This window comes from Protopterus annectens, chromosome 6.part1, assembly GCF_019279795.1.
Source record: "Protopterus annectens isolate FY-2018-M chromosome 6.part1, PAN1.0, whole genome shotgun sequence".
In the NCBI taxonomy this organism is placed as follows: domain Eukaryota; kingdom Metazoa; phylum Chordata; order Ceratodontiformes; family Protopteridae; genus Protopterus; species Protopterus annectens.
The window spans coordinates 151,072,385-151,098,794 of record NC_056738.1 but is presented as its reverse complement, the minus strand read 5'-3'; the positions used below and the strand labels follow the sequence as shown (position 1 = coordinate 151,098,794).

At 37.6% G+C, this 26,410-nt stretch overlaps 1 protein-coding gene across 1 annotated transcript in view; it reads left to right on the top strand.

Annotated features, from left to right (window-relative positions):
* The window catches only part of NOSTRIN (nitric oxide synthase trafficking), a 702,548-nt gene that overhangs the window by 624,756 nt on the left and 51,382 nt on the right, over positions 1-26,410 (top strand). Inside the window, exon 15 of the mRNA XM_044075591.1 lies at positions 5,400-5,483. Within this exon, the coding sequence (XP_043931526.1) occupies positions 5,400-5,483 (84 nt within the window). The remainder of the gene's footprint in view (positions 1-5,399; positions 5,484-26,410) is intronic.

The following is a 26,410-nucleotide window of genomic DNA, read 5'->3' as shown; positions in this document are numbered from 1 at the left end:
TGCCTTAATCTGAGTTCTGATATCAGACAGCACTACTGCTGACTGTGGTATCTTTGGTGGAGACCAGTACCATCAGTGAAATGTGTTATTAACTCAGACTGTTAACATTGAAGGGCAGCATCTCAATATCTTGGACTCTCTCAGGATTATCACACATTCATGTCTTGCTTCTGAGTAGGGTTACCACCTGTCCCACTTTGTGAGGGACAGTCCCTCTCTGGGCAGTTGTGTCCTGCGAAAAAATTGAAAAAATGGCAGATGTCCTGAGATTTTAGGATGAAAATATTTCCTAAGTTTTCTTTAATAGTTTCATAAAACAGTTATTTTTTATCTGAAACACCTAAATGTTATATGAAATAGCATAAGCAACTAAAATGCTACACGAATAAGCTTTTATTTTGGCAAAAAGGTGAAGTTCTATCCTTTGTACTGGTCATGGGTATGTTTTGTCCTGCAAAATCTGACATTTCTACAAAAAATGTCCCACTTTGAGCATTTGAAAAGGTGGTAACCCTACTTCCGAGAAAATTTTCCAGCTTAAAGGCCCTTGCAAGTAAATGTAGCAGCATAACGTACCAAAACTGTCTATTAGGCTGAGTGAACTTTATTTTATGTCATTTATTTTTTATTTATTTAAGATTGTTAACCTTGTAATGGATTAAGTCCAGATAGACCCATTTTGGCCACAGCCCAGGAAATATTGAAGGAACAAAGAAAAGCTACAGCCACTAAATTCCAAACATACATAGAAGACATGGTTATACAATATAAGCATGTATAGGCTATGAGTTAACATTGAAATTAATAAACATGTACACAAAACAGGTATTATGGTAAACTGAGGTAAGCTGGAGAATTGTCAGTATATGCTTTCACTTTAAGTAATTCAAATTTTTGATAAATGTTTTAAATTGTGGGAAAGGGTATAGGCAGCGAATGAAGGGGGCAGAGTAAAGAGGAAAGCTGAGAAGAACAGTAGGAATAAGTAGGAATTGAACAGTAAGGAAGTTGTAAGTAGCAAGAGTAGATGAAGAGAGAGGGAGAGAAATGGCAAGGTTTGAATGATCATCTGACTTTCTTTTGAAATATCCAGCAGCATTTGCAAAGAATCATACTTCTCCTTTGAGATTCCTATATTTTGGTTTGTTTTCAGATTAAAGACTCAAGTCAATCACACTTAACTGACAGATCACTAACTTTGCATACAGTAACTTCCATCTTCTCTGACTTAGAGGTAATATACTGCAGTTGATGGAAAACTTTTTTTTCAATATCATGAAGGGACCACCTCTTACAAGTTATTAATTCTTAGTATCTGTTATGGATTTTTTTAAAAGACAAACTCTTTATGATTCATTATCTGTAATTATCTGTCCAAAGACTACTCTGATATTTTCTTGTTTTTTTTTTTTTCTTTGACTGAATTCATAGCTTGTAGTGACTGCCCACTGACAAAGATTCCAATATTTATTGTAGACGAGGTTGCTTAATATATTGCTTCTGGCATTCCTCCTAAACTTATTTTCATTTTACTTAATGTATCATTATTTTCCAGTATTAACACTTTATTACTGGTACCATACCTACATTTTGTCTTTAACAATTTAATATATGTACTCCAGGTCATGGGTTTCTGCTTCTTATAGAATGTCTTTATTTTCTTAGGGTTGAGTCACTGCCTCATATGTGTCTTGTGCTTATTTGATCACACAGGGAATTAGTTCTTTTTATCTTAATCATGTAGAAAAAATGTATTTGCACATTTTTAAGTTGTAATTCCTTAAATTTGTTTTAATCATACATCATCTCCATGTGCACACAATAACTGGAAGTGATGGTTTATCTGATGAAGTTACAGTTTGTCATTTTTTAAATTGCAGTGGTTTCTATTTCCCATATAAGCACATTGGACTCGGTAATAATTATCATATATAGTTGTTCAGTTATGCCCTTATTAAATCAGTCATCAAATTTCACATTGCCCAAATATAAATAGGGAGACAAACTATAAAAGTTATTTTACCTTATGGGTCAGTAGATGCCCGGCATTCTGCTTTGGTCAGTGAGCTGCTTTATAATCAAGTTTTCACAGTTTTTGGAACTTTAAGAACTCAACTGTTCTATTACTGCAAAGCATTACATAGCATCCTTGTATGACCCAACTACAGAGACTTTACTTTTAAGGGCCTCAGAAACTTTTGTTGTCCCACTTATTTCTTTAGCATAGTGCAAGCTCTTAGGAGACCCCAGGTACAAAATGTCTCTACTCAGTTCACATAAACCCTCAGATAGCCAAACATATATTCTTAGATATTCAGTCCCGTAGGAACTGCCACCACCTTAGTATACTCTGAAACAGTCCCTCTTCCTAAAGAATCAAGTCTCTGCCACTGGAATCCAGCAACTATTAATTGAAGACCACTACAGATTTTTACTTTCTCTATATTCCACACTCATGCTGTTGCAAAATTCAGGGCAAAATGATTTTTAAACATTCCTTGGTCACTCAGGTTTGTTGTGAAGATGCCAATGATATAAACATCCACTCTTTGTTGGTGAAGGGTCACTCTTGCATGATTCAGCTGATACACATCTTCCCAATAGCATTCCAGTCCACTGATAATGGTGGTCATGATCTTATGCATTATTTATTTATTTGTTTATTTATTTATTGACATTTGTTGACCGGGAAAGTCCCATTTTCAGTGGAGGCACGGGGAGAAAAGCTCCACAGACATAAAATGTTAACACGGTTATTAATATATAGAGTATGCAGTACAGAAGCAGTACAAAAAGAGCCACTGTTATAAGATAATTAGTTATTAGTATGTAAGAGAAACTGAGACAGAAACAGTGAAAACATTGAAGATATGCAAAGGGGTACTAACATATAAACATCCTAATTACAGAACACTTATTTACATTTATTCAATTCACATGAAAGTAATCTATGACCCTAGTATAGTTTAATATATATTATAAAATCTAGAAATTAGACGAGTGTGTCATACTGCTTGACGCTGAGGTATCCGATGGGGTTGAGAGGTTTATGTTATTGAAGTTAAGGAGGGTTTGGGTTTACGCTGTAGTCCACAGGTACAACTTGGATTGTTTAAAAAGTAGGTTTTTAATGCTGTTTTAAAGACCACTATACATTAATCTTCTCCCTCTCCTAGCTCACCACTGTTTTAGTTGTTAGTTGTTGTTGCTGTGTCTTTCAGCTTATCCCGGTTAGGGGTCGCCACAGCGGAACTCCGGTCCACTAATGTTTGGTAGTGGATTTTTACGTGCCGAGTTACCAGCCCTGACGCACAACCTTCAACGAAGGCACACCCATTCACACATGCCTCCACACAGAAGACGCTGTTTTAGTTGTTAGTAAAACTAGTTGATGACTTTTCACTTTTATATCAGACAATGTGTTATTTACTCTTGAGATGTTGTTCATGACATTTTTATTTGTCATGCTTTACTAAAACTTTAATCAGGTAATTCCTTGACCCGAAATGTTTAAGACATATTTTTATACTGATTTATGCTATATCAGTTATTGAAGGTTTGTGTGGTGAGATCTAGTTTTTCTAATACATTAGCTTAAATTATCTGAATTGTTTTTCAATTCTTGCTTCCCATTTTAAAGGTCAGGGAAAGATTGAATAAGATCTTACCCCCTTTTGCCATAATAATTTTCTTATTGAAATTAACTTGATCCACATATCCACAGCTTCTTTTAGATATTCTTTTCTGACTGACTCTCTTTTGTTGAAATAGCCAAGTAAATTTGTAAAGAATCATATATACTTCTCATTTAACATTCCTGTGTCTTGGTCTGTTTTTTTTTTTTCTTTCAAGATGAAAGCTGATCACACATGTATATAGATAGTGCATTCTGGTCTAAATGGAGTTCCTAACAATCCTTTTTTTCAGGTTCCTCTTCCTTATTTCTCTCTTTGATCCTTCTAGAATCAGTACACATACATTTTTATGGACTTTGAACTCAAAATTATTTTACTGTATTGTATTGCACTGTATTGTATTTCTTCTCTCCTCTTTCTTTATTTCTTTTTCTGAACTCACATCATAATTTCATGTTCCTTCCTTTAGATTAACTTAAAAGAGGATTATTCACATATTTACAAAAAAAAGGACTGACTTCTATGGCTAGCTCTCCAAAATCATGTAAAGTCTAAAACTGAGTGACAATGCATCAGTGGGAAAAACGTAACAGTTCATTGAACATGAGCTCTCCAAAAAATGTAATTTCAGTTTTATTTTTTATCATTTAATACGACTGAAAAAAGTTCAGAATCATGTCGACTCACCAAAGGTAGTTTTAGCAACAGTAAAAAGTCTGAAAACGTCCTGCTGAAACTACCTTTGATGAACATAACAAAACATTTTTTCAGGGGGGGGCATGTGGGGGACACCCCCCCCCCAAACTTATATATAGCAAATCTGAGGTCACACAACAGCAAAGAAAAGGGTAAACTCCTCTGCTGGCAAAGTTAGATTTGCTGAACAGCACTTGCAGATTTTACATTCGGCAAAACTAACTTCACCGATCTGACATGTTCTCAACAAGTTCCGATCAATAGCTGCTAATGTGGTCATCAAACGTACCAGTAGCTTCTCATACTTGCTCCTGCTGATTGTAGGTTTATTTTTTTTCTCTCCATAGCTGCTCATCAACTGCTACCAGCTCCTTTCCTTATACATCATCTCTACAAGATCTGCCACAGCTTCTCCCAGGCTCAACCTGACCCACATCTGGAAACAGAAGCAGCTCAAGGACACTGGTGAAGCATCACACTGCTGCCAGGAGTGTGTACCATCCCCCACCATCCTGCAGCAGCCTTATGAGCTCCACAATTGTTGCAACAAGGCTCTCAGTGCTGCTATTGAGTGAACTTAGGCTGCCGCTCCCCCTCAGGGATGGATAAGCTGCCATTAGCTGCTCACTCCCATCCTCTCTTGTACAGCACCTTTACCACTGTTACTGCTAGCTAAACATCGGTTGTCTGGCATATAGTAAGGACTTTATTCTTCTGCACTATGGGGTTGCCTGTAGACTTAGATTTTGATCACAGAGATAACTCTGTCTTGTCTATGCAGCAAACAGCATGGTAGTATGAGTAACTTAGTTCAAATGCTGCTTTTGTATATGGCATGTAACAGTTACATGCAGATCCACAGCTAAATCTGTTGAAAGAAAGAAAAAAAAAAAGGAATCAGTAACTTATGCAAGTGTCCACTCTTGGTACCTCCAACAGTATATTTATATAATAAGCATAATTCAAAATGTAATTTTGCCTGCATTTGTAGAAGTGTTTGATATATTTACTGTTTAGACTGTCATCAGTTCTTGCATGCTAATCAGATATGGTATTCTTTCCATACAGGGACAAGTGAATCAAATATTGGTACATGCAAGGCTTTGTATGATTATACGGCTGTAAGGGATGATGAGCTCAACTTGAAAGCTGGTAAGGAAGATACAATTTGCTCTTACCATAAACACGCCCTTTCTGCTAAAATCAGTGTTTCAAATGGTTATTTCACAGGTAAGCAAAATGTTTCACTAATAGGTCATAACATCACTACAGACTCATGTATGAAAGCTTCACTCTGATCAGCATGCCACTTCACATGGTTTTGCCCATTTTTCTATTAAATATGGAACTCTAGAGTATCAGAAGGACATTTTTTGTCCCCTCGGACTTCATTATTACTGATCAGCCCTCAGTGCCCCACTTCCACACCAGGTCTACCAGACATCCTGGACTAACTCCGGCATTGCTGGGGCCAGCAATCAGAAGGACTTTTGATGAGAAATAGAACAAGTTCTTAAATATGAATCATGGCATATAGATAAAGCTTGAAGTCAGTTTCCCAATTTTGTTGGCTATGGCTCTTCATCAGTTCAAGGTCCTGCTGCATAACTAATGCATGTTTTCCTAATATGAACCATGATATATAAATGGCTGCCCCACATTCTTAATTTTAAGAAAAAATGGAAATAGTGAATGATAACTGAGCACTTTTGAAATGACTGTAACAAGTAAATGAACTGCATCACAATTCGGCAGAGTAACAAAACTATAACATGCTCTAACCCACCTTTCCTCCTCTAACAGACATAGTGCTTTATTCTTTCAGAGAAAGTAGAAACATCCAGATATATAATTAGCCCTGTATATGCTGAAAAAAAAATTCAAAAAAGGAAAGACAAATGGAACCCTTCTGCCTTAACACCCACATATCAGCATCATTAATGTTATTTTAAGAACAACGTTTGCAAAAGGCAGTGACTATACTAAAGCAGAGTTACAGAATTCTTTGAAAACTTTTCAACTAGGATTTTGGAAGGAAAATTGCACAGTAATAGTACTGGTTAAACATTTAATATGATACTGATGGCAAGAAATACCAAGGAGTGCATTACTGTAGTTCTGGATCATCTGTCAGCAGCATGCATACATGTTAGGGCTTATCTAGGAGATTCATAAAGTTGCTCAGGCTGGATACAGCAGGCAGAACCCAAAGTGTCTAAAACAGGCTTTGTATCAGTGAATTTTAAGTTCAGAATGTGCAGCACGTTACACATTTCAACATTTTCTTAACTTATTATCGGAGACTGCACTTCATTGGTCAAGGGGGAGGATGATGACGATGATGACTTTTATGTATGTGACAATTCTCATTTTTCAGAGCTAAACAAAATATGTACAACAACCGAAAAAGGAAACTTCAAAGTCTCTGTATGAAATCACTACTGAAACATAAAGTACAGACTGCAGTGCTCTTATTCAGCTAAATGTTATTTTGGAAATATTTGCCAAACTATCGGAAAACACAGAAGTTGTGAGAATACAAATTACATCTGAATTTTACTGTTTTTGAAATATAAAGTGGTTCCTTCCACTGGACCAACATAAATAATACAATGTATGCTGCCATAACGTTTGGACAATATGAACCTTTCATCATAGTTGCCAATGCAGATACACTGCTTTAATACCAGTTCCTGCATGAGGCAGGAATACAGAAAATATTATTTCTCTCATATTGGCTAATAGAGACATCATAAATATCACAAGAAGAAGATACCTTGATGCTCATCTGGGACGTTTGGACATTGATAGAGCTGCCTGAGGGGGAGAAAAATAGGTCACGTGTCTTTGTATGTCTGCCTAAAACCAAAATTGCAGAAATCATAACCTAGTATAAAAAAATAGTTGAGGTTCAATCCAAATGGTACACTTCAAACTACTGATACCATGTTAGTCTATGTCATTCAGCATGACACTCAAAGGGAAAAACACTATAATTATATTTGTAAGCCTGGAAGATCCCGTTGAGCAGAGCTCATGTCAAAGAAGACCTAAGGGGAAAAAAAAAAATCAACATTTTAATAAACTCTTTCAGAAAAAAATATGCAAATAAAATAAGAAATTAGTTTTCATATGCAGCATGGTATATATTAAATTATGGCATTGAAGGTCTGGGCAACATATGGCAATAGCTGTGAACCATTTGTAGGGCTACATAGGTTACAAGTCTGGTTACTAATGGCCTACAAACAAACATCTTGTAGACATTACCATTTTGACATCAACATAGTTAAAAATATGAAGCAGTAGGTCTACAATAAAGTGCAGCTATATAGCAACATTATTTAATATAAATAAAAAGACAAACACAGTTCAGATGAAGATGCCTAAACATGTCACTACACATATTACACTTTAATACAGAGTATATTGTGACACTGAAGGTACACACAACAGATAGTTATAGTGTAAGTTTCTAAGGCTGAAAAGGTTACAGAGGAATTAGAGTTCAACAAGTGTATTACAAATCTATAAAAAGACAACCTGTTGGTATTAAGCGGGTCTGGCACTGGCAAAAGAAGAAATGTAAAGAAGTCTTCTAATCTGAGGAAGGCAGAGATTAGTCTCAAGAAGTGGCTGGAGATGTAATATTAGTTGGAAAATGAAGCTAGCAATTGTAGGTTGCTGTATCTTTCGGCTTTTCCCAGTTAGGGGTCGCCACAGTGGAACTCCGGTCCGCTAATGATTGGCAGTAGATTTTTACATGCCGTGTTGCCGGCCCTGACCCAAAACCTTCAACGAAGGTACGCCCATTCACGCATGTCTCCACACAGAAGACGCTCTAGCTGAGAATCGAACAGGACGACGTCTTACTGTGAGGTGACAACGCTACCGCAGCACAATTGTAGGTATTATTCTAATAAGGAGGAAAGCAGGATTAAAGATCATTTGGAAGAAGAATATCTACTGCAGACATTTTAAAAAGTTTTGGGCTATTTATTTTTTATTATTTAGATCTTTATTACTTTTACTATTTCCACTCATGACCTTAAGTCTAATGATTTTTTTACTTTAGTCTGGACCTATCCACATTGAAGAAGTGTAGATTCATCCAGAAGACACTGATTGGTCAACTAATAAGCTGTGTTTGAAAGCAGCTATTTTATTGCTAAGTCTGATATAACATTATGCAATTAGCTGGATAACAAAATCACAATCTTATTGGATATTTGATTTGAGTGTGAACCTTTCCACACTGAAGAGATGTATATTCATGTGGAAGACACTGACTGGATAAATAAAAGGTAGTGGCTGAAAGGAGCACCTTTGATTTGTTAGTTTCAACTACAAATGTTTCATTTTACCTTCTAATGGCAGAGCTGAAAAAGGGTTTAACCCGAAAGCACTTATCCTACCATTTTAAGTTTTTATTTTTTACTTTTTATTAAAGAAGAGTTTTATGAAAGTCAGCCTGGTGATTGCCTTAGTTTTGTCTTTTTGTTTTTTATACATTTTATCCAAGTGCATAACTTTGACTGCCAAACAGTACATTTGTGGATTCTCATATTTTTATATATATATATATATATATATATATATATATATATATATATATATATATATATATATATATATACTGAATGTTTTTATCTTCACTACTCACAAAATGTAATCAGAATAAACAAAATGCCATAAAACACAGGCTGAATTCATGAAGGTACTGAGATGTGTACACGGAAGGGTACACATTGAAGTAAGTCCAAAATGGATTCCTACAAGTAAGGCATCTGCAAGGTCTCAAAATACCAACTTAAAACAAAAAAAAAACAACCAGCAGATAGCTGAAGCCATAAAATGTATATTATTTCACTTTAGTCAAGACATCAATATACAAAAGTTACAAACCGGTTTCGGCTTATAATTAACTGAGCCTTCATCAGTGTAAAGACACAATAAAACTCATACATTTATATACTGTGTCACTAGCTCATAAACCAATTAGAGGTGTTCATTTAGTCCTGGGGCAAAAAGCCCTCCCAGTTTAATAATCCATTTTCTCTCTTTGGAATTAAGTACCTCATGCCATCCAGATTTATTATATTTCATATCCAAGATTCTGTCAATAATCATGAAGTGAAAAGATGCTTTTTGGTGAATTTCAGTATGTTTATATGAAGCATTTGTATGTTTTTTATTTTTAATTTCACTAAGGTGTTCTGAAATTCTGTATTTAAATGCTCTAGACATTTGACCTATATAGAAAGCAGACCACTGGCAAGTAGCCAGATAAATAACCCAATCTGAGCTGCAGTTCGCAAAGAAGGAAATATCATATACTATACTGGAATTTTTACTAGTGAAACTACTCGTTTGTAATACTCTGCTGCAATGTGTACAGTGACCACATGAATAACTACCTTTGACAACTTGCCCCTCAATGGTACTCTGCAACCATTCCTTAGGTTTATATACACCTTGTTTGTAGTGGTTAAAGAAGGACACCAAATTTCTCCCATTTCTGAAGGAAAAAAGAAAGACAATCTGCTCCCAGTAGTTTGGAAAGCCTGTTGTCTGCCTTAAGGATGTTCCAGTTAGATTGTACACTGTCAATAAGTACCCCAACATTTCTACCATAAGTAGTCACTAGCCTGAGATGGCCTTTAGTTCTACCCTGCTTGTCATGCTATTGTAAGAGTGCTTCCCTAGCCATACCATTGACAGTATTTCTAGCCTGCAATAATATGTCCTGCTCTGTAACCCCTCTCCTTGAATCTCTTGGTTAGGTCATCCCTGTAATGCAGATAGGTATCGTTCTCTGAGCAGATGTGTTTCACCCTAATATATTGCGATTTAGGAATATTTCTGCATATATGGGGGGGGATGAAAGCTGGAGGCATGGAGAAGGGAATTATACTCTAGGAACTTACGAAAAACTTCCGTTATCACAGTATTCTCTGAAGCTCTAGTTATCAATACATCCAAGAAAGTAATACTATCTTTATGATGGTTCACCGTAAATTCAATTCCCCATTTATTTTCATGTAGATATTCCACAAAATCAATCAGGTGTTCCACATCTGATCTCCATACCATCCAGCAGTCATCTAAATATCTTTTCCAAATATCTGTTTGGTCAAGGTACTGATTATGGGAACAATCATAAATCATTTGCTCTTCCATATATGCCATATATATATCTGCATATATAGGAGCAAATGAAGCCTCCATAGCTGTACCCTTGATTTGTAGATAACAAGTATTATGATAGAAAAAGACGTTCTTCATTAATACATGCTCAGCTAGACCCAAAAGAAGAGTGTTGAAACCTGGTGGATACAGTTCTGACCTGTATAACCAATATTCTAACACCTGGATGCTAGCCCAATGTGGGATATTGGTATAGAGGGCTTTGACATCCAGGGTACAAAGTATCCAATCATCCTTTATTTGCATCTCAGAGATGACCTGCAAGAATTCAGTCATGTCTTTCAGATGAGCCCTTACCCATTTTAATAATGGTTTCAAATACTTAGTTAAATATTGGGAATGTGGCTCAGTCATAGATCCTCTTCCAGACACTATTGGCCAACCAGGGGGATTATGCAGATTCTTATGTATTTTTGGTAGAAAGTATATGTACTGATTATTGGCGTCTAGAATAGTGAGTTGTTTTTTAACATTATCAGTAGTAATTCATTCTTCTACAGCCAATAATAGAAAGTCATCTGTCTGTTTTTGAAAATGTTTAGTAGGGTTTTATGTGAGTTGCACATAATATCTATTATCTGCTAACTGAGTTTTTGCCTCCTTATCATATTGCTCCAAGTTTTGCACCACCACAGCTCCTCCTTTGTCTGCTCTAACTATCTCGTGATTATCTGCTAGCTTAGAAATAGTATTCATCTCATGTATGGTTACATTACTAGCTTTGATATGGCTATTCCAAGAGTTAAAGTGAAGATCCCTAAGGGTGGAATTTTGGAATGCTATTACACTATGGTGCATCGGAGGTGAGAATGTAGATTTGTGATATTTAAATGATCATGAACATCAGTACTTTCTTTATCCTGAAAAAACAATTTTAAGTTAGGAATTCTGCAAAATTCAACCACATCTTTGGCAACATAATCCTCTGAAACTAAGCATCCAGGTATGTATGAAAGGCCTTTATTCAAAATGCTTATTTCCAAGGAGGAGAGAGGGTAGGATGAAATATTCAATACATTTCCTGCTAGTTTTTCTGTACAAACTTCCGGAATAATCCCTCCATGTTCATTACGTTTTCTGTGTTTTCTATCCCCCCTTCCTCCTTTTTGGTTTAAATCCTCAAGATTACTGGAGTTCCTCCTATTTTGTGCCTGTGGATACTGATGTTTCAATGTCATACCCAGAAGAGGAATCATCCCCTGATGTGTCAGATGCACCTGTTTTTTTTAAGTATGGACCTCAAACATTTTCTTTTAACCGGGTTCCTATATTGTTGAGAGACTCTAACATGCTTACCACTGTCCTTAGAAAAGGGGTCACCCTATTCACAGTCTGTTACATCCCTAAGGATTTTTTTCTTTTTTCTATCTTTAAGTTGTGTTTCCAAATTAGTCAATTCAGAACTTCTTAAGACATGAAGAATATGTGGACTGTCCCTCATATTCCTTAACTTGTTCACTTATCTTAGTAATAGCAGCAATTTCTGTATCTGTTGTCCTATCATGAAAACGCATCAGTATTTCTACAAATTGCATTGTAATTTTGTGTTGTGCTTCCCTCCATTGCTGAAGTAAGGCCTGGTCAGGATTGCTCACCATTGGTTGAGTTCTGACACGCAAGCCTCTGGGTGTTACCCCTTTCACAGTATAGGCCTTGAATAATTTATAATGCCACACATTGTTCCTAAGGGAACGCATATGTTTGGTTAGGGTGGCAAATAATGCTTCACATGTATCATCCATATTGACCAGTATGGTGCCATTCTCCAATGTGGATTCCATCCCAATACCAAAAATTGCCAGGTCCTCCCGATCAGAGGATAATCCCTTAATCAAATTCAAAATATCCATATTGAATGAACATCATATCAAATGTATATATGACCCCAGATATATAAATATAATGGACAATATCAACCCATGGCCACTTAACAGTACAGTATCAGCCTAAGCTTTCCGCTATAATCAATTCAATAATTCTTAAGAATCATAAGTCACGTTGAGATATGCATTACCAATCCCAAGGCAGCCTCACTGAGTCCTACTTACTCACTACCAGTGTTGAGTCCACTACAACCCATATCCATGAAGTCATACCATATAGTGAGTAACCCTAATGATCCTCCATTCAATAAATGGACATTGAACCCCCTCATGCATATATAGCAAAATATAAGTTAGAAAAATTTTTATCTGGCAATAGATAGTAGATGGAAAAACATGGGTGCAGAACCAAACCGGTCAAAAGGATATTTTAATAAGTCCCTAGTAAAAAAATCTGATAGGTCCCAATTGTAAATGTAGCTAACTATCACTGTATATCAACAGGTAATATATCTATACCAAGGCAAGCCCATAACTAAAATATCTTTTAAATGGAACAAATTGGTCTCTGGGGATCAGTATAATAATAGACTTTAACTTCCCCCTGCATATATGTCACAGTTAGCCAAATTGAAGAAATGTAAACACTTTACTCATAGGGGGCCACCTTACCAGGAAAACCATTGGAGTGCCTACGCTTAAACCTCAGTGTGCTTTTAATATGGTTAAATGATCCCTCCAGTATTAAATTGCCATAAATTGAAAATCTGCTCTTATTATAAGCACAAAGGAGGCCCCAACTGTTATTTTATTTATTGTGGAGCCCTGTAGTTAGGTATAGTGTACCTGCCTTAGCTACCATCTAAACATCATGTCATCATGTCATCCTTAATCACACATGGTAAAATATTTCACCCAGCATACAACAGAAAGGTATGCATTTATACCGTTTAAACATTCATAATCCATGAGCATTTCAATCATTTCTGTCCATGAATAGTGACCAACAGTAATTATTCTTATAGATAGATACGTATCCATTCCCACATGTATAATTTGGTGTCAAAAGTATTGATTTCCCATAGGAATAACATTCCACAATACCTAATGGTGTCAGCATTACATCTAAAGCACGCAATTCAATGCTGTTAATATCATAAATAGGAAGTGAAAAATCGTCCCCTTCCCATCCAGATATGTGAAATACAATCCACTGTTCAAATCTAAACTGCCACCCTGTCAAGGTAGAAATACTAATATTACTTAGGGAACATAAAACATATCACAGAATAGGAAAGCCTACAACTATTGGAGCTGTTATTTGTCCATTTGCACATACAAAACCCAAAGTCCGCTTAATTAACAGCACATACATTTTGTCGTTTCAAAGGACTGATAACTTCACCCTATAGTGAATACATACCCTAACAGATAAAGTCAGCATTATAACCACAACATGCAGACAGGTGCTGTATATTAATGGTTTAGCAAATCCGTAGGCCCAATCATATACAGATTATATTACTATATCCATCTCTAGTTGTCCCACCCTAATGAGACTGTACTGTTCACAACATATAGTAAATATAACATCATAGTAAGACCCACATATATCGCAACCATTTATATGGCGTATGTTGTAACCCACCCTTAAGTAACAATTAACAGGAATAGTGACTGCGTCTTGTAGGACGAAAATGCCCTGATTAGAAAAATACACCAAAATATATATAAATCAGACTGACACAAGGCCTACAATAGATTTCTTATGTCCAGTCATTATTCCTAAAATCATAGTAGCCCCATTTGTATTGTTGTGTACGCTGACCCAATACTTACGAGCTAAATTATTAATATACATCAGTCATCAGCCCAAAGTTATCCTTACTGGTATAATACCAGTATTGCAATGTTAGAGACCATTAAGTCCACACATAAAGAAATAATGTATGTCCAAAAAGAAAAACTGTAATCATCGTATACAGTTTCCACATAGTCAGTTTTCAATGAGTATATCTCAGCAAAACAAGATGTAAATGTGTCCTGCTGTTGTTACAAAGAGTCTTGCTGATAAATAGTCCACAACAAGGAAAAAGATGAGCAGCTTCGCAAATAACACTTCCCCTCAGTTTGTTAGATCTAACTAAACAGAAATACACTTGTGTGGTAAACACAGTTCAAGTTACAAAATCACTTTCCACTAAGAAATATGCCTTTCTGAGGAGAGGAGGCCCAACAATTTAAACCATCCTTGCTCATGTTCCAATGTAAATCGCATCCCATAGACTCTGTAAGAACCAGAAATAACGGTCGCTGATGTACCACATCAGAAAACAAAAGTTACAAAGAGTAGCAAAAACCTGGAAATATGTTACCCATTGCTTAATTGAAGGAGCGACACTGTTATAAACTGTTCAAGACCCAAACATAGAGTGTGTGGCGGCCACTTTTACTGCTGCCCGTTCTCCTTTGTCAAATGTCAGAAATCACCAGATAAGCAATCCAAAAATAGAGAAAATGTTGCAAATTAAATTATTATCCCTTCAGAGGTTGTATCAGGCTAGCAAAAGTATTAGACTCCAACAGAACTAGGGTTAAGAGGTAAAGAATCTATTTTTAAAATGGTTGAAAATGCGGCCTTTAAGCTAAAGAGATTACAGTGGCAACGCTTCCATATGGAAGCCTGTCTACATCATCAGGTTATTCCTAGAGGTCTCAGGGTTAGATGTATGCCCAGTTATGGAAACACCTACCCTGAGCTTTTGGCCAAATGGCAAGCAATTAATATACAGACAAGTTTCAGTTATATGAAACTGCTGGTAGACGTCTTCAAGCCTCAAGAAGAAGAAAAGAGCACCTTGATAGAGGAGAAACAAAAAGAACTTGAAAGTATGAATTTGTCTGATAATAAATTCATGAAATTGGAGAATTTACAGGATAAGCCTACAGCATATGAAGTTAAGCTAAAAGGCATTAAAAGTCAGAAATTAATGACTTTAATGATATACAGAAAGGCCATTTATTTGAATGGCCTAAAGTCAGAAACTTCAATGAGCATCCATGGAAAGAAGATAGAAATCCTGAGCAGAGAGGTACAACTCTACACACCAGTAATAATAACCATAGATCTCGAGATCTTTTGGTTAGTGCACAAGTCCATCACATGGACAAACAAGAGCCTACAGTCAGAACAGTCCCGAATGGGAGTATTGTCACCAATGAAAATGCTTGTGTTACTGAACAAGAACATGACTCAGATGCAATTATTAATGTCAATGATACCAGTCCTTCTAATAGTACTGGTATTAATGGTCATCCACTAGGAACAATACCTAAAAGAGGAGCACAACATGTTACCATCACAGAGCAACTCCCTTTTTTAATGATGAACAAAGTCTCTCGAACAGGGAGATCTGTAAGCAGAGAGAGAAAGAAAAGGAAAGTAACACAATAAACTATTTAGTGGTTAATATTTCGAACATTCAGCTCACTCACTCTCAGATGGATCTGTTAGAGAAAGGTCTCAGATTTATTCCTGCAACCAAATCTACACATGATGAACTTGCACTGGACCTTAGAATGTTTGGAAGGAATCTTACTTTGAAGTATATTTTTGGGGATGGAAATGATAAATGTCCCATTAAAAGTAATATTATGCTCAAGAAACCAAGCACATTTGTTCCCCTCAACCACCCAGCCATGGATTCTTTTATTCATGCCTGTGAAGAGGAGTTAATGAGAACAAGAATGTCTCAAAAAGGGGAAACAGTTTTTCAATCTAACCAAAGAAGAAAATCAGGCACTTAAAGAGCTTAAAGAAAGGAATGATATTGTGGTTAAACCTGCTGACAAAGGAGGAGCCATAGTGGTAATGGATGCAATGATGTATGTCCAATGGATGAAAGAATTATTAAGTGATCGAAAAACCTATTCCTTGATTAGCAAGAATGAACTAAATATTATGAAACGGAAGATCCAGCAGCTTCTTTATGATATGCTATTGCAAAGAGAGATTAATGAGTATTTGCATGATCTCTTCATCACTGAGCACCCCACCGTACCAACTATCAGTGGATTACCAAAAATTCATAAAGATCTTAAACGCCCACCTTTAAGACCAATTGTGGCAGGTACAGGATAGTTGATGGAATCTATTTCTATGATTATTGAACAAGAACTAAAAAAGATGCTACCAAGGGCCTCCACTATGATTAAAGATACAGCTGAGTTTCTACAACATCTGTATATAGCTCTAGAACATCGTGATGATCTTGAGAGTCTGCTATTGGTAACCCTAGACATGAATAGTTTATTTACTTCCATACCAAATAACTATGGCATTAAAGCAGTAAGAGAATTTCTAACTGAAGAGAAGGTAGAATCACGTTTGATATGTGAACTTTTGGAAATCGTGTTGGAGTACAATGTGTTTACCTATGACAACAGCTACTATTGGCAGAGATGGGGGGTTGCAATGAGCATGCCCTGTGCCAATAGTTATGCAAACTTGGTTTTAGCCAACTGGGAGAGAGCTTGGTCCAAGGATGCTAATAACATTTGGAATGACCAGATAATTCTGTACAATAGGTTTGTGGATGACACCTTCATTGTATGGAAGGGCAAAGAAGAAGATTTAAGAAGCTTTGTTAACTTCCTGTCACAGACCACTACTTTCCTGAAATTTGATGTAAAAACATCTAGAGAGATGATTGACTTTCTGGATGTGAGATTATCTCTTGATCTGGGGAAGGGAATAGACACTTGCCTCTATAGGAAAGATATGTGGCGAAACCACATGCTCTATTTTTTTCCAGTATGCATCCCAGGCATATTTTCTCTAACATTGCTGAAAATCAAATTGCAAGGATTTCAAAGCTATGTACAGAAGAGGCAACCTTTCTCCAGGAAGAAGAGAGGCTTATTAATAATTTCAGCCAATGAGGCTATGGAAAGAGAAGTTTAGAACTAAACAAGACCAGAATTAATGACATACGTAAAGGAAAAGGCAAACCTTTTTATTCCTCTAAGGTCAGAGAAGGCAAAAATACACCATCCCTAGCTATACCTAAAAGAACATCTAACTTAAGGGTCAATTTGACTTACACTATGGACCATGATAACGTATGCCAGGTGATCAGAAAGTTCTGGCCGATTCTAATTTTGGATAAAAAGATAAAAGAGATTGTTGGAGATAACCCAAGTTTCCTTTTCAAAAATAAAAAGAATCTCAAAAGGATCTTATGCTCAAATGATGGGATATGTAGCAACTATGTACATAATAATTCATCAGGAACAAAGAAATGTGGCTTCTGCAAGGTTTGCAATGTAATCAATTGTAGCAACACATTTAAGCATCTGGTTACTAAACAGACATTTGTTTTTCATGGATTAGCTAATTGCCTAACCAGCAATATTGTTTACATAGCTACCTGCACTTCCTGCACAGCATTTTATGTTGGAAAAACTAATATGAAGCTAAAGGAAAGAATTATCAAACATCAATCTGATATGCGTAACAGAAAGGAAATAAATTCTCTTTTCCTTCATTTACGTGAGCATGAGGGACATAGCTTTGTTTTCATGGTCATTTCAAAGATACATTTTACTTCCAGAAAAGGAGACTTGACCAATCTGACTGAGAGAGAGGAAACCAAATGGATAATGTGGCTGAGGGCAGATAACCCCCCTGGCCTTAATGGCTGTGTTCCCTTAAAACCTTTTCTTAAAAATAGACGAGCAATGAGCTATGTTCACTTATGACCTGTTTTCGTTGCCAGAAACCTTAGGTATACTGACTTAGGCTCTGATGTCCCAAAGAAATTGTTGAAATGAAATAAAAAGAAGCGCCCTAAATGACCATCTTTATTTTTATTTTTATTTTTCACCTTTTTCTCTCAAATCTTGGCTTTTATGCAGAGCTTGTTCTTTTAACTAGAACCTACTGAAAAGACCATACTAATATTCCTTCTGAAAATATGTCTGAGTCTGTCTTAGAAACGTCAAACTGTCATGTTGTTTTAAACAAAGAGTTTTAAATAAAGAGTTTTAACTTCAAGCTATGGAGGTGTGTACCAATAGACTAACTTGATTGGTCAACATTCATCATTCACTGTAGGCTGTTTCATTGGATGATACCAACTTATAAATACTGAACCCAGCTTACCTACTTGGATCTGAAGAAGGCTTGAAAAAGCTGAAAGCGCTTGTCCATTGTTTACATCAGACGGGTGCTTCACTTTTATGTTTGTTTTTTCTGTTTTTATGACATCCACATGTTTTAAAGCTGTGGAATTACAACGCCACTTGACTTTTACAACAGCAAGGCTCTATATTTCATATATTGTGGATTCAATATGGTAAAAGCCTGTTATTGAAGCTGTTGTTTTGAAGCTGTCTTTTCGCCATTTTGGTTGTTTAGCAAGTTTTGAATACTCAGATGAAATACTAATACTTGTGGTGCAACGCTCTTCCAAAATTCGTACAGTGGCAGAAGTATATATTCACTCAACATTCACAGCTAAATAAAACTTAACAATAGATGACATCTATGAAGAAGAAGAAGAAGAAAAGGTGTACTTACCTGGAAGAACTGAAAAAAAGTCCTGTCACTAAAGACATAGTTTAATCACAAAATATCAGTTTTTGAAAAATATGACCGTCAGAATAAAGGATGAAAAGAAACTTCTTCAGGCAAACATCGCATCATTGCTTATTGAGCCTGCATCTGCATAAAAACGACTGTGGTGTACTATGTCCTGCTTCATAACCAAGCCCACTTTTGCAAAAATCCTCTCGCCTGCTGGTGTGCCTAGTGGTTGTGTCTCTGTTATGTTGTGATCGTATCGACTATATATTTGTGTATGATGTGTGGCAGAATGTCTGTGTGAGTCAACAATGTGCTACACTGGATGCATCAAGTTTTATCTCTATGCCTTTACACTGTTGAGTAGTGAATATTATGGCCCATAACTGTGGACTAGATGCCACTGATTTGTCTGTACTAACATGTACTGTGCATGAGCCTGTCTGAGAGTTGCCATGCCATGAACAGGCCACCAGTGCTACTGTCATTTGTACAAAGTGCAATAATGGGAGCTGCATAACCATTAGTGGTATCATTTGTCAGTGTTTGTGGCAGTGGCAATCCAGACTGATGTAAAATCATATTGTACAAAATGTAGCAACAATTAAACATCCTGCACATAGTAGCACGGCCATAATGATGGGCCCCCCTAGACTTGTCCAGGCAGAATAAATGAGTTATAAGCAAGCTGAACACTAGCTAAATGACTATGTATGTCTGAAGATAAGGCAATGTTGTAGCAATCTTCTGCAGCTCCCAGTGGATTATGGGCTAGTATCATTAGCCAAGGTTTGAGTGGGTAGCCTGCATCACCTGAAAAGCATAAAGAGGAGGGAATAGAAGAAAATGGAGTGGTCAGTTATTAAACCTTGGTCATTGTATAGAAAAAATAGCTATAAGGCCATAAACTAATTTAGTGTACACTTACCTACAATGTGTCAATGATGTGTCCTACCATACAGGAAGTGGCAGTACATTGATCTTGTGTGTCATATGAGAGTCATGGATAGCTCAAATACTGGGACAATATTTTTATTATTTATTTATTTTACATTTGTTAACCAGGGGTGTCTGACTGAGCCGAAAATGTCCTTTTTCAGCAGAGGCCCAGAAAGAAAAGCTCCACACAGAAAAATAATTACAGATACATTTACATATTTAGACATGATCAATATACACACAAATTACAATTGACATATTTTTACAGTGGTATGCAGCACATCAACAGTTACAGTGGAGAGAAGAAACAAGAAAACATTAATTTAAAAATAAAGGTAATTAATAGATTTGTGGTATACAGCTGAAATTTGGAACATAGGTAGAATACATACATAGTACACAGGTACAGTACATACATTGTAGATTGTCCAGTGTTTGTGAGTAAGAGTGAAAACTATTATCAAGTATTCTAGGCTTAGTATGTGTACCTTATCCGCATTCACTAGCCTGGGGAGCAGTCATTGCACTGCCAGCTTTGCTTGAGATGTTGCCTAATGAGGTTTTTAAAGGAGGCTTTGGACAATGTGTTTTGTATGCTAGTGGGGAAAGAGTTCCATTTTTTAGCCTCTGAACTACTATATAGTGTGTCTCCAAAGCTATTATAGCTGTTGGTGACTTCTAGTAGTAATTTGCTTGATGATCTAAGAGGCCTTTTGGCTGAGTGATGTTGCACTAGGTTTTTGAGGGCAGGACACTTATTGAGGAGGTAATAGACAAAGTGACAGAGGCAGAGCTGATTGTAGGTTAGGAGGTTGGGCAGTTCAAGCCAGTGGAGCTGGCTCAAAGCAGTGCAGTGATGTGCTCTATATCAGCAATTTGCAGCAAAGTGGGCAATTTTGTTATAGCAGGCTTCCATTTTGCTTAGTTCAGTTTTGTTGAGATTAGTCAGAATGGGAGATCCATAGAGTAGGGTGGATAGAAGCTGGGAGTGAGCAATGGCTGTTCTTATGTTGTTGGTAAGAAACGGTTTGATACGGTAGAGTGATCCCAGTTTGGCATGTACTTTTTTAATAGTTAAGTTGAGATGACTATCAAATTTTAGGTGGGAGTCTATGGTTATTCCCAATAGCTTAGCCTGTGCCACTGGAGCGATTGGAGTAGCATTTGTGGAGTAGATAGTGAATTGACTGTTATCAGTGTTTTTGTTAGAACTGGTTATAATCATAAGCTGAGTTTTCTTTGGATTAAAGATAACTTGGGCTTTAGTAAGTTAGTTTTCAATGTCAGAGAATGCTAGTTGAGTTGTTTGCAGGAGGGTGGGAATATTTTGTGCAGCACAGATTAAGGTAGTATTGTCTGCATACTGAATGCTAGATACATACTTTGTGGAGGTATGGAGGTCATTTGTGAAGACTGTGAACAGTAGTGGCCCTAAAACAGAACCCTGTGGGACACCTATAGTTATGGGCTGCTGAGGAGAGAGAGAAGTTTTCCATTTCACAGCTTGGTACCTGTCAGTTAAGTAGCTTTGGAACCAGGTAATTCTGGAATTTGATAGGTTATATTGGTTTAGCTTGTTTAGCAGGATTTGGTGTGAGACTGTGTCAAATGCTTTGGACATATCCAAAAAAAGAGTTGAAACCTGGAGGCCTTCATTTTTGAGATGGTTTATTGTGTCTGTGAAGCAGAGGAGGGCTGTAGTGGTACTATGGGCAGGTCAGAAACCATGTTGAGTAGGTTACAGGATGTTGTTGTCTAGGAGATATTTTAGCACTTGAGTATGGATACATTTTACTAGGATTTTGGCCGGAGGGGGGAGTATAGCAATGGGTCTATAGTTATTAAGTTCAGTGGAGATCCCACCTTTATGTATGGGTGTAACAGGATATTTTCCAGAGTTTGGGCACATAGTTTTCAACAATTGATCTGTTTATGAGAGTGGAGATTGGGATAGCAATAGCATCTGCTGTGAGTTTCAAGAAATAGCTGGGGAATAGATCAGCATCTGTTGACAAGGTTTTTAGTTTGGAGAGCATGCTTTTGATTGAGGTGGTGGAAACTATTTTGAGGGTAAAGCTTGTATTAGTATTATTTGTGTTGGGGGGATAGTGAGGTTGGAACTGTCCTGTGATACTAAGGAAAGAATTGAGTTCACAAAGTGGGAGTTGAATTGCATTTCGATGGGAACTTTTGTGTCAGGGATGGTTGGTTTGGGATGGCCTTTTGGTGGGGTTTTAGTAGCTGGTTTACATTTTTTTTAAATTTTGGTGGGTTGTGTTGGTATTTAGTTGGTAATGTTGTGTAGTAGGATATTCTGTCCAGCCTAATGCACTTTTTGCATAGTTGCACAGTTCTTGGTACTTAGGCTTTGTATTTCTTTGTTTTTTTTTTTATAGTAAAGCCAGGCAGTGTCTCTGGACTTGAGGATCTGTTTGGTTTCTTTACTGAGCCAGGGGTTTGTAGAGGTTCTAACCTTGATTTTGCGCAATGACGCGACAATGTCTAGGTGTTGTAGAAATGTTTTGTTGAAATATGCTACAGCCTGGTCAAGTGGGAGGGTTTTTAGGGGGGAGTCCAGTCACAGTTATAGAGTAGAGTATTGAGGACCTCAGGAGAGAACTTTTTTTGTGTTTCTAGTGGATTTATAGTTAGTGGTTTTGCATAGGCTTGTTCTACTACTTATAAGGTATATTATGTTGTGGTCACTTAAGGTATCTGGAAGACTGCCTGTGTGGGGGTACAATGTGGGGTCTACTTTACATGGTCGACTTTTCAGAAAGTCGGCTTTCATATGGCCAAGACCATATGATCGACTTTCGAAAAGCCGACCATGTAAAATAAACACAAAACACACAGCAAACACTTACCTTTCAAGTGTTAGCAGGGTAAATATACCAACTCCAAGATCGCATTACAGTGCCAAAGAAGGACATTTTCCCATTCCGCACTGTATGGAGACAGTGGTTCCCCATGGTCGGCTTTTCGAAAATCAATTATATGGTCTCAGCCATATGAAAGTCAACTTTCTGAAAAGTTGACCACGTAAAGGGGACCCACAATGTGGGGTTGTTAGTTAGGACCCAGTCAAGAATAGAAGATTCCCTTTTAGATTTTTTATCACATCTAGTTGGAATGTGGACTAGCTGCTGGTAGCCATGGAGATTTATTAGATTACTTGGTGGTTCTGATATACAGGTGAACTAATCTAGGTTGAAATCCCCCAGAATAAGGGTTTCTTGTGAGTATGTGGGAGAACAACAGGATAAGAAGTTTTCAGGGCTAGCAGGTGTATTACCAGGTGGAATATAGATCACAATCATGGTGATGATCTTTTTAGGGTGAAGTTGAAGTTGTGAGATAAGTATGTCCCAATTATTGAGGGAGGGGTAGGAGTTTGGTATTTGACGTAAAGTTAAGTTGGACTTATACATTAAGACAGTTCCAGCCCCTTTACAAAGTGGTCTGTCTTGTCTAATGATATTGTAGCCAGTAGGGAGAACTTCTGACTTAGTTATGTTTTTATTAAGCCAGGTTTTTGTTAAAGCAACTATGTCTGGGGAGTAGTGTGCTATTATGGACTGGCGTTCAGGTATTTTATTTTTGATACTACTAATATTAATATTTAGCATTAAGAGATAGTTGGTTTTGCTGCTGTTGTTGATTTGCCCAGGAATGAAGGTAGTGGGGGTATAATGTTCTGATAACTGGGCTGGAGCAGTTTGTGTTAGACAGGATGGATTTGGGCCTGGGGTGGGGTGGATGTCCCCACTTATGGTGAGCCTGGTGTTGAAATGGTGATAAAGATGTTTGAGTTTGGTGACGTGCGAGAAAGTATTGTGTTTTTTGGAGAAGGAATGAGAGCATATGTGTTTAGTTTTGAATTGGTCAGTTATGTAGCTCTTGAACAATTGTTGGCAGATATGTTAGTAATACAGCCACATGCACCACTCACTATCTGGCAGTTGGTGAAATAGTAGCTCTTCCTACTACATTAACTGTCTCACCCTCCATGGTCCAAGTGGGGCCCTAATAGCCACATAGGTTCTTTTGCACCATGCACTTTCAGGAAGTGCAACAGACCACAGAAGGCACACATGGTAATGGCTTAGGTCAGTAGTGATACGGGAAAATAGATATGCTTATCCACATGGGCTAGGATAACACTGAGGAATTGACACAGTATTCTTAAGGCAGAAGCCTGAGACATACCCAGCATGTTCCCAGTCTGTCTCTGAAAGTTCCCTATGGTAAGTATAGTGAGGGTTATACATACCTTGGTATCCTTAAGAATAGAAAGGCATGTAATCCCCCAATTCCAGTTCCACCCAGTTCCAGTTTCAGTATGTGGGCCATAGAAATTTAGTAAAGCCCTTATAATGTCCCTGCCTACTCGAACGTGATCAAGAAAGTACACTTGTGAAAGCAAACTTGCCATAACATTTGGTGTTTGAATGATTACTGCTGCAGTAACCTAAGCTGTATGGGTTATATCCTGCATAACATGCAATTGCTGGCCAGCTTCCAAAGCATCAGGGCACCTGCCAGAAGCCCAAACCGTTAAGCAAGCTCAAGCTGAGCTGACTAAAAGACTAGCTTGGGCACAAGGCCCTTCAGAGCTTTCATGCCTACTAAGAGAGGGAGGATAAGCCCTGACAGAACATTTCTAAGAAAACCAAAAACACATGTCCACACCCTGGCATAAAAAACACACCAAAAAACAACAATGGGGATAGAGGGATGGAGGGATGGAGCCTACCAAAGCCTACCCTAGGCCTGGAAAAGGAATCTAGTTTATAGTGCTTTGTAAAAGTTTGCACAGAAGCAAGTTGCTTCTAGGATAATTCTAGATTCCAAAAAGCCATGGATGAAGTCAACATTCTGGTAGAATGTGCCTTGACCCTGCATGGAATAGTTTTGTTGCAGTGGGAATAACAAAAGGTGCTAGCCTGAGACAACCATTTGGAAATACTCTACTTTGACAGAGATTATACCTTTTTCTTACCTTCACATTAAATGAACAACTGATTGGAAGTTCTGAAAGATTTTGTTCTGTCAAGACAGTATCTGAGTTGCCTGTGGACATCCAAGGTTATGATGTAATCTTTCTCTCTCACTCTTGGGTACAGGAAAGAACACAGAGAGTGAATCATTTGGCTTAAAGTAAACTCAGATAACACTTTAGGCATAAAGGAAGGATTAGTTATCAAAGAAACCCTGTCTCTGTGGAAAATGAGATAAGACTGACCTACCATAAGAGCTTGAAAGTCAGATACCCTTCTTGCAGAGGTCAGAGCAATCAGGGAAAGTACATGTTCAAGTGTATTCACTGTTGCAGTCATTACATTTGGGTTATCTGCTTGCAGTAGCCCTCAGTCGGCCTGATTAACAAAGTCTTGGGTCTTGTGTCGGTTGCTGTCCCTTCTTCCATGACGTCAGGTCATCAGGGGTGTAAAACATGCAGCCGACGCCATTACATCAGTTTTTCTTGCCCAGATGTCAGGTGCCCCCCTAATGGGAAGCAATTAAATCTATAAATACAAGGATATACTTCCAACAAAAAAGCAAATACACCAAAAAGCTTTTAGAGCATAGTAAGTGAGAGAAGAGGTATAGCCAAAAGAAGAAAGGGGGCTGGAGGGAGGGTAACCAGGGGTGCAACAGTGAATACACTCAAACATCTACATTTATGATAAGTGTACACAACTGTACTATGTTCTTCGTGTTTCACTGTTGCAGTCATTACATTTGGGTAGATTCCCAAAACTAAGGTTGGGAGGAGGAATTTAAATAGAATTAGGACCAGCTAGAAGGCCCTGCAAGACTACAATGGCAAAACCAGCTCTGGATTTAGAGAAAATTAGCAAATGATAATGCTTGGTGAAAGTATGTACAGAACTCCAGGTAGCAGTTCCTAGTATGTCCCTTCTAGGGACGCCCCTGAGAAAGGCTGTAGACGTAGATGCAGCCTTGGTTGATTGGGGTCTGATGCCCTGTGGGATAGGTTTTCCATGGTGCTTATAGCAGAAATGAATGCAGTGGCCTATCCATTTTGAAATGGTTTGTTTTGAAATAGCTTTCCCCTCTGTCCCTGCATCAAATGCCACCAGCAGTTGTTCAGATTTCCTTTGAGGGTAAGTCCTGTCCAAGTAGAATCTAAGCTGTCTGTGCACATCTAAAGAGTGCAGTATTCGTTCCCCTTTGTTCTGTGGGTTGGGAAACAAGGTAGGCAAACAAATGGGCTGATTAAGAGCCACACTGGATGCCACGTTGGGCCTGAAGGAGGGATTGGTTCTGAGGGACACCCTGTCTGCATGAAAGATGATGAAAGGTTCCACTGCCATAAGGGCCTGTACCACAGATACCCATCTTGCAGAAGTGATTGCTAAAAGGAAAGCTGTTTTCCAGGAAAGAAATTTTAAATCTGCAGTAACAGCTGGCTCGAAAGGAGGAAGAGTGAGTTTCTCCAAGACAAAGTTAAGATCCCAGGCTGGAGTTGGAGCTCTCCTGGGTGGCCTTAAATTTTTGGC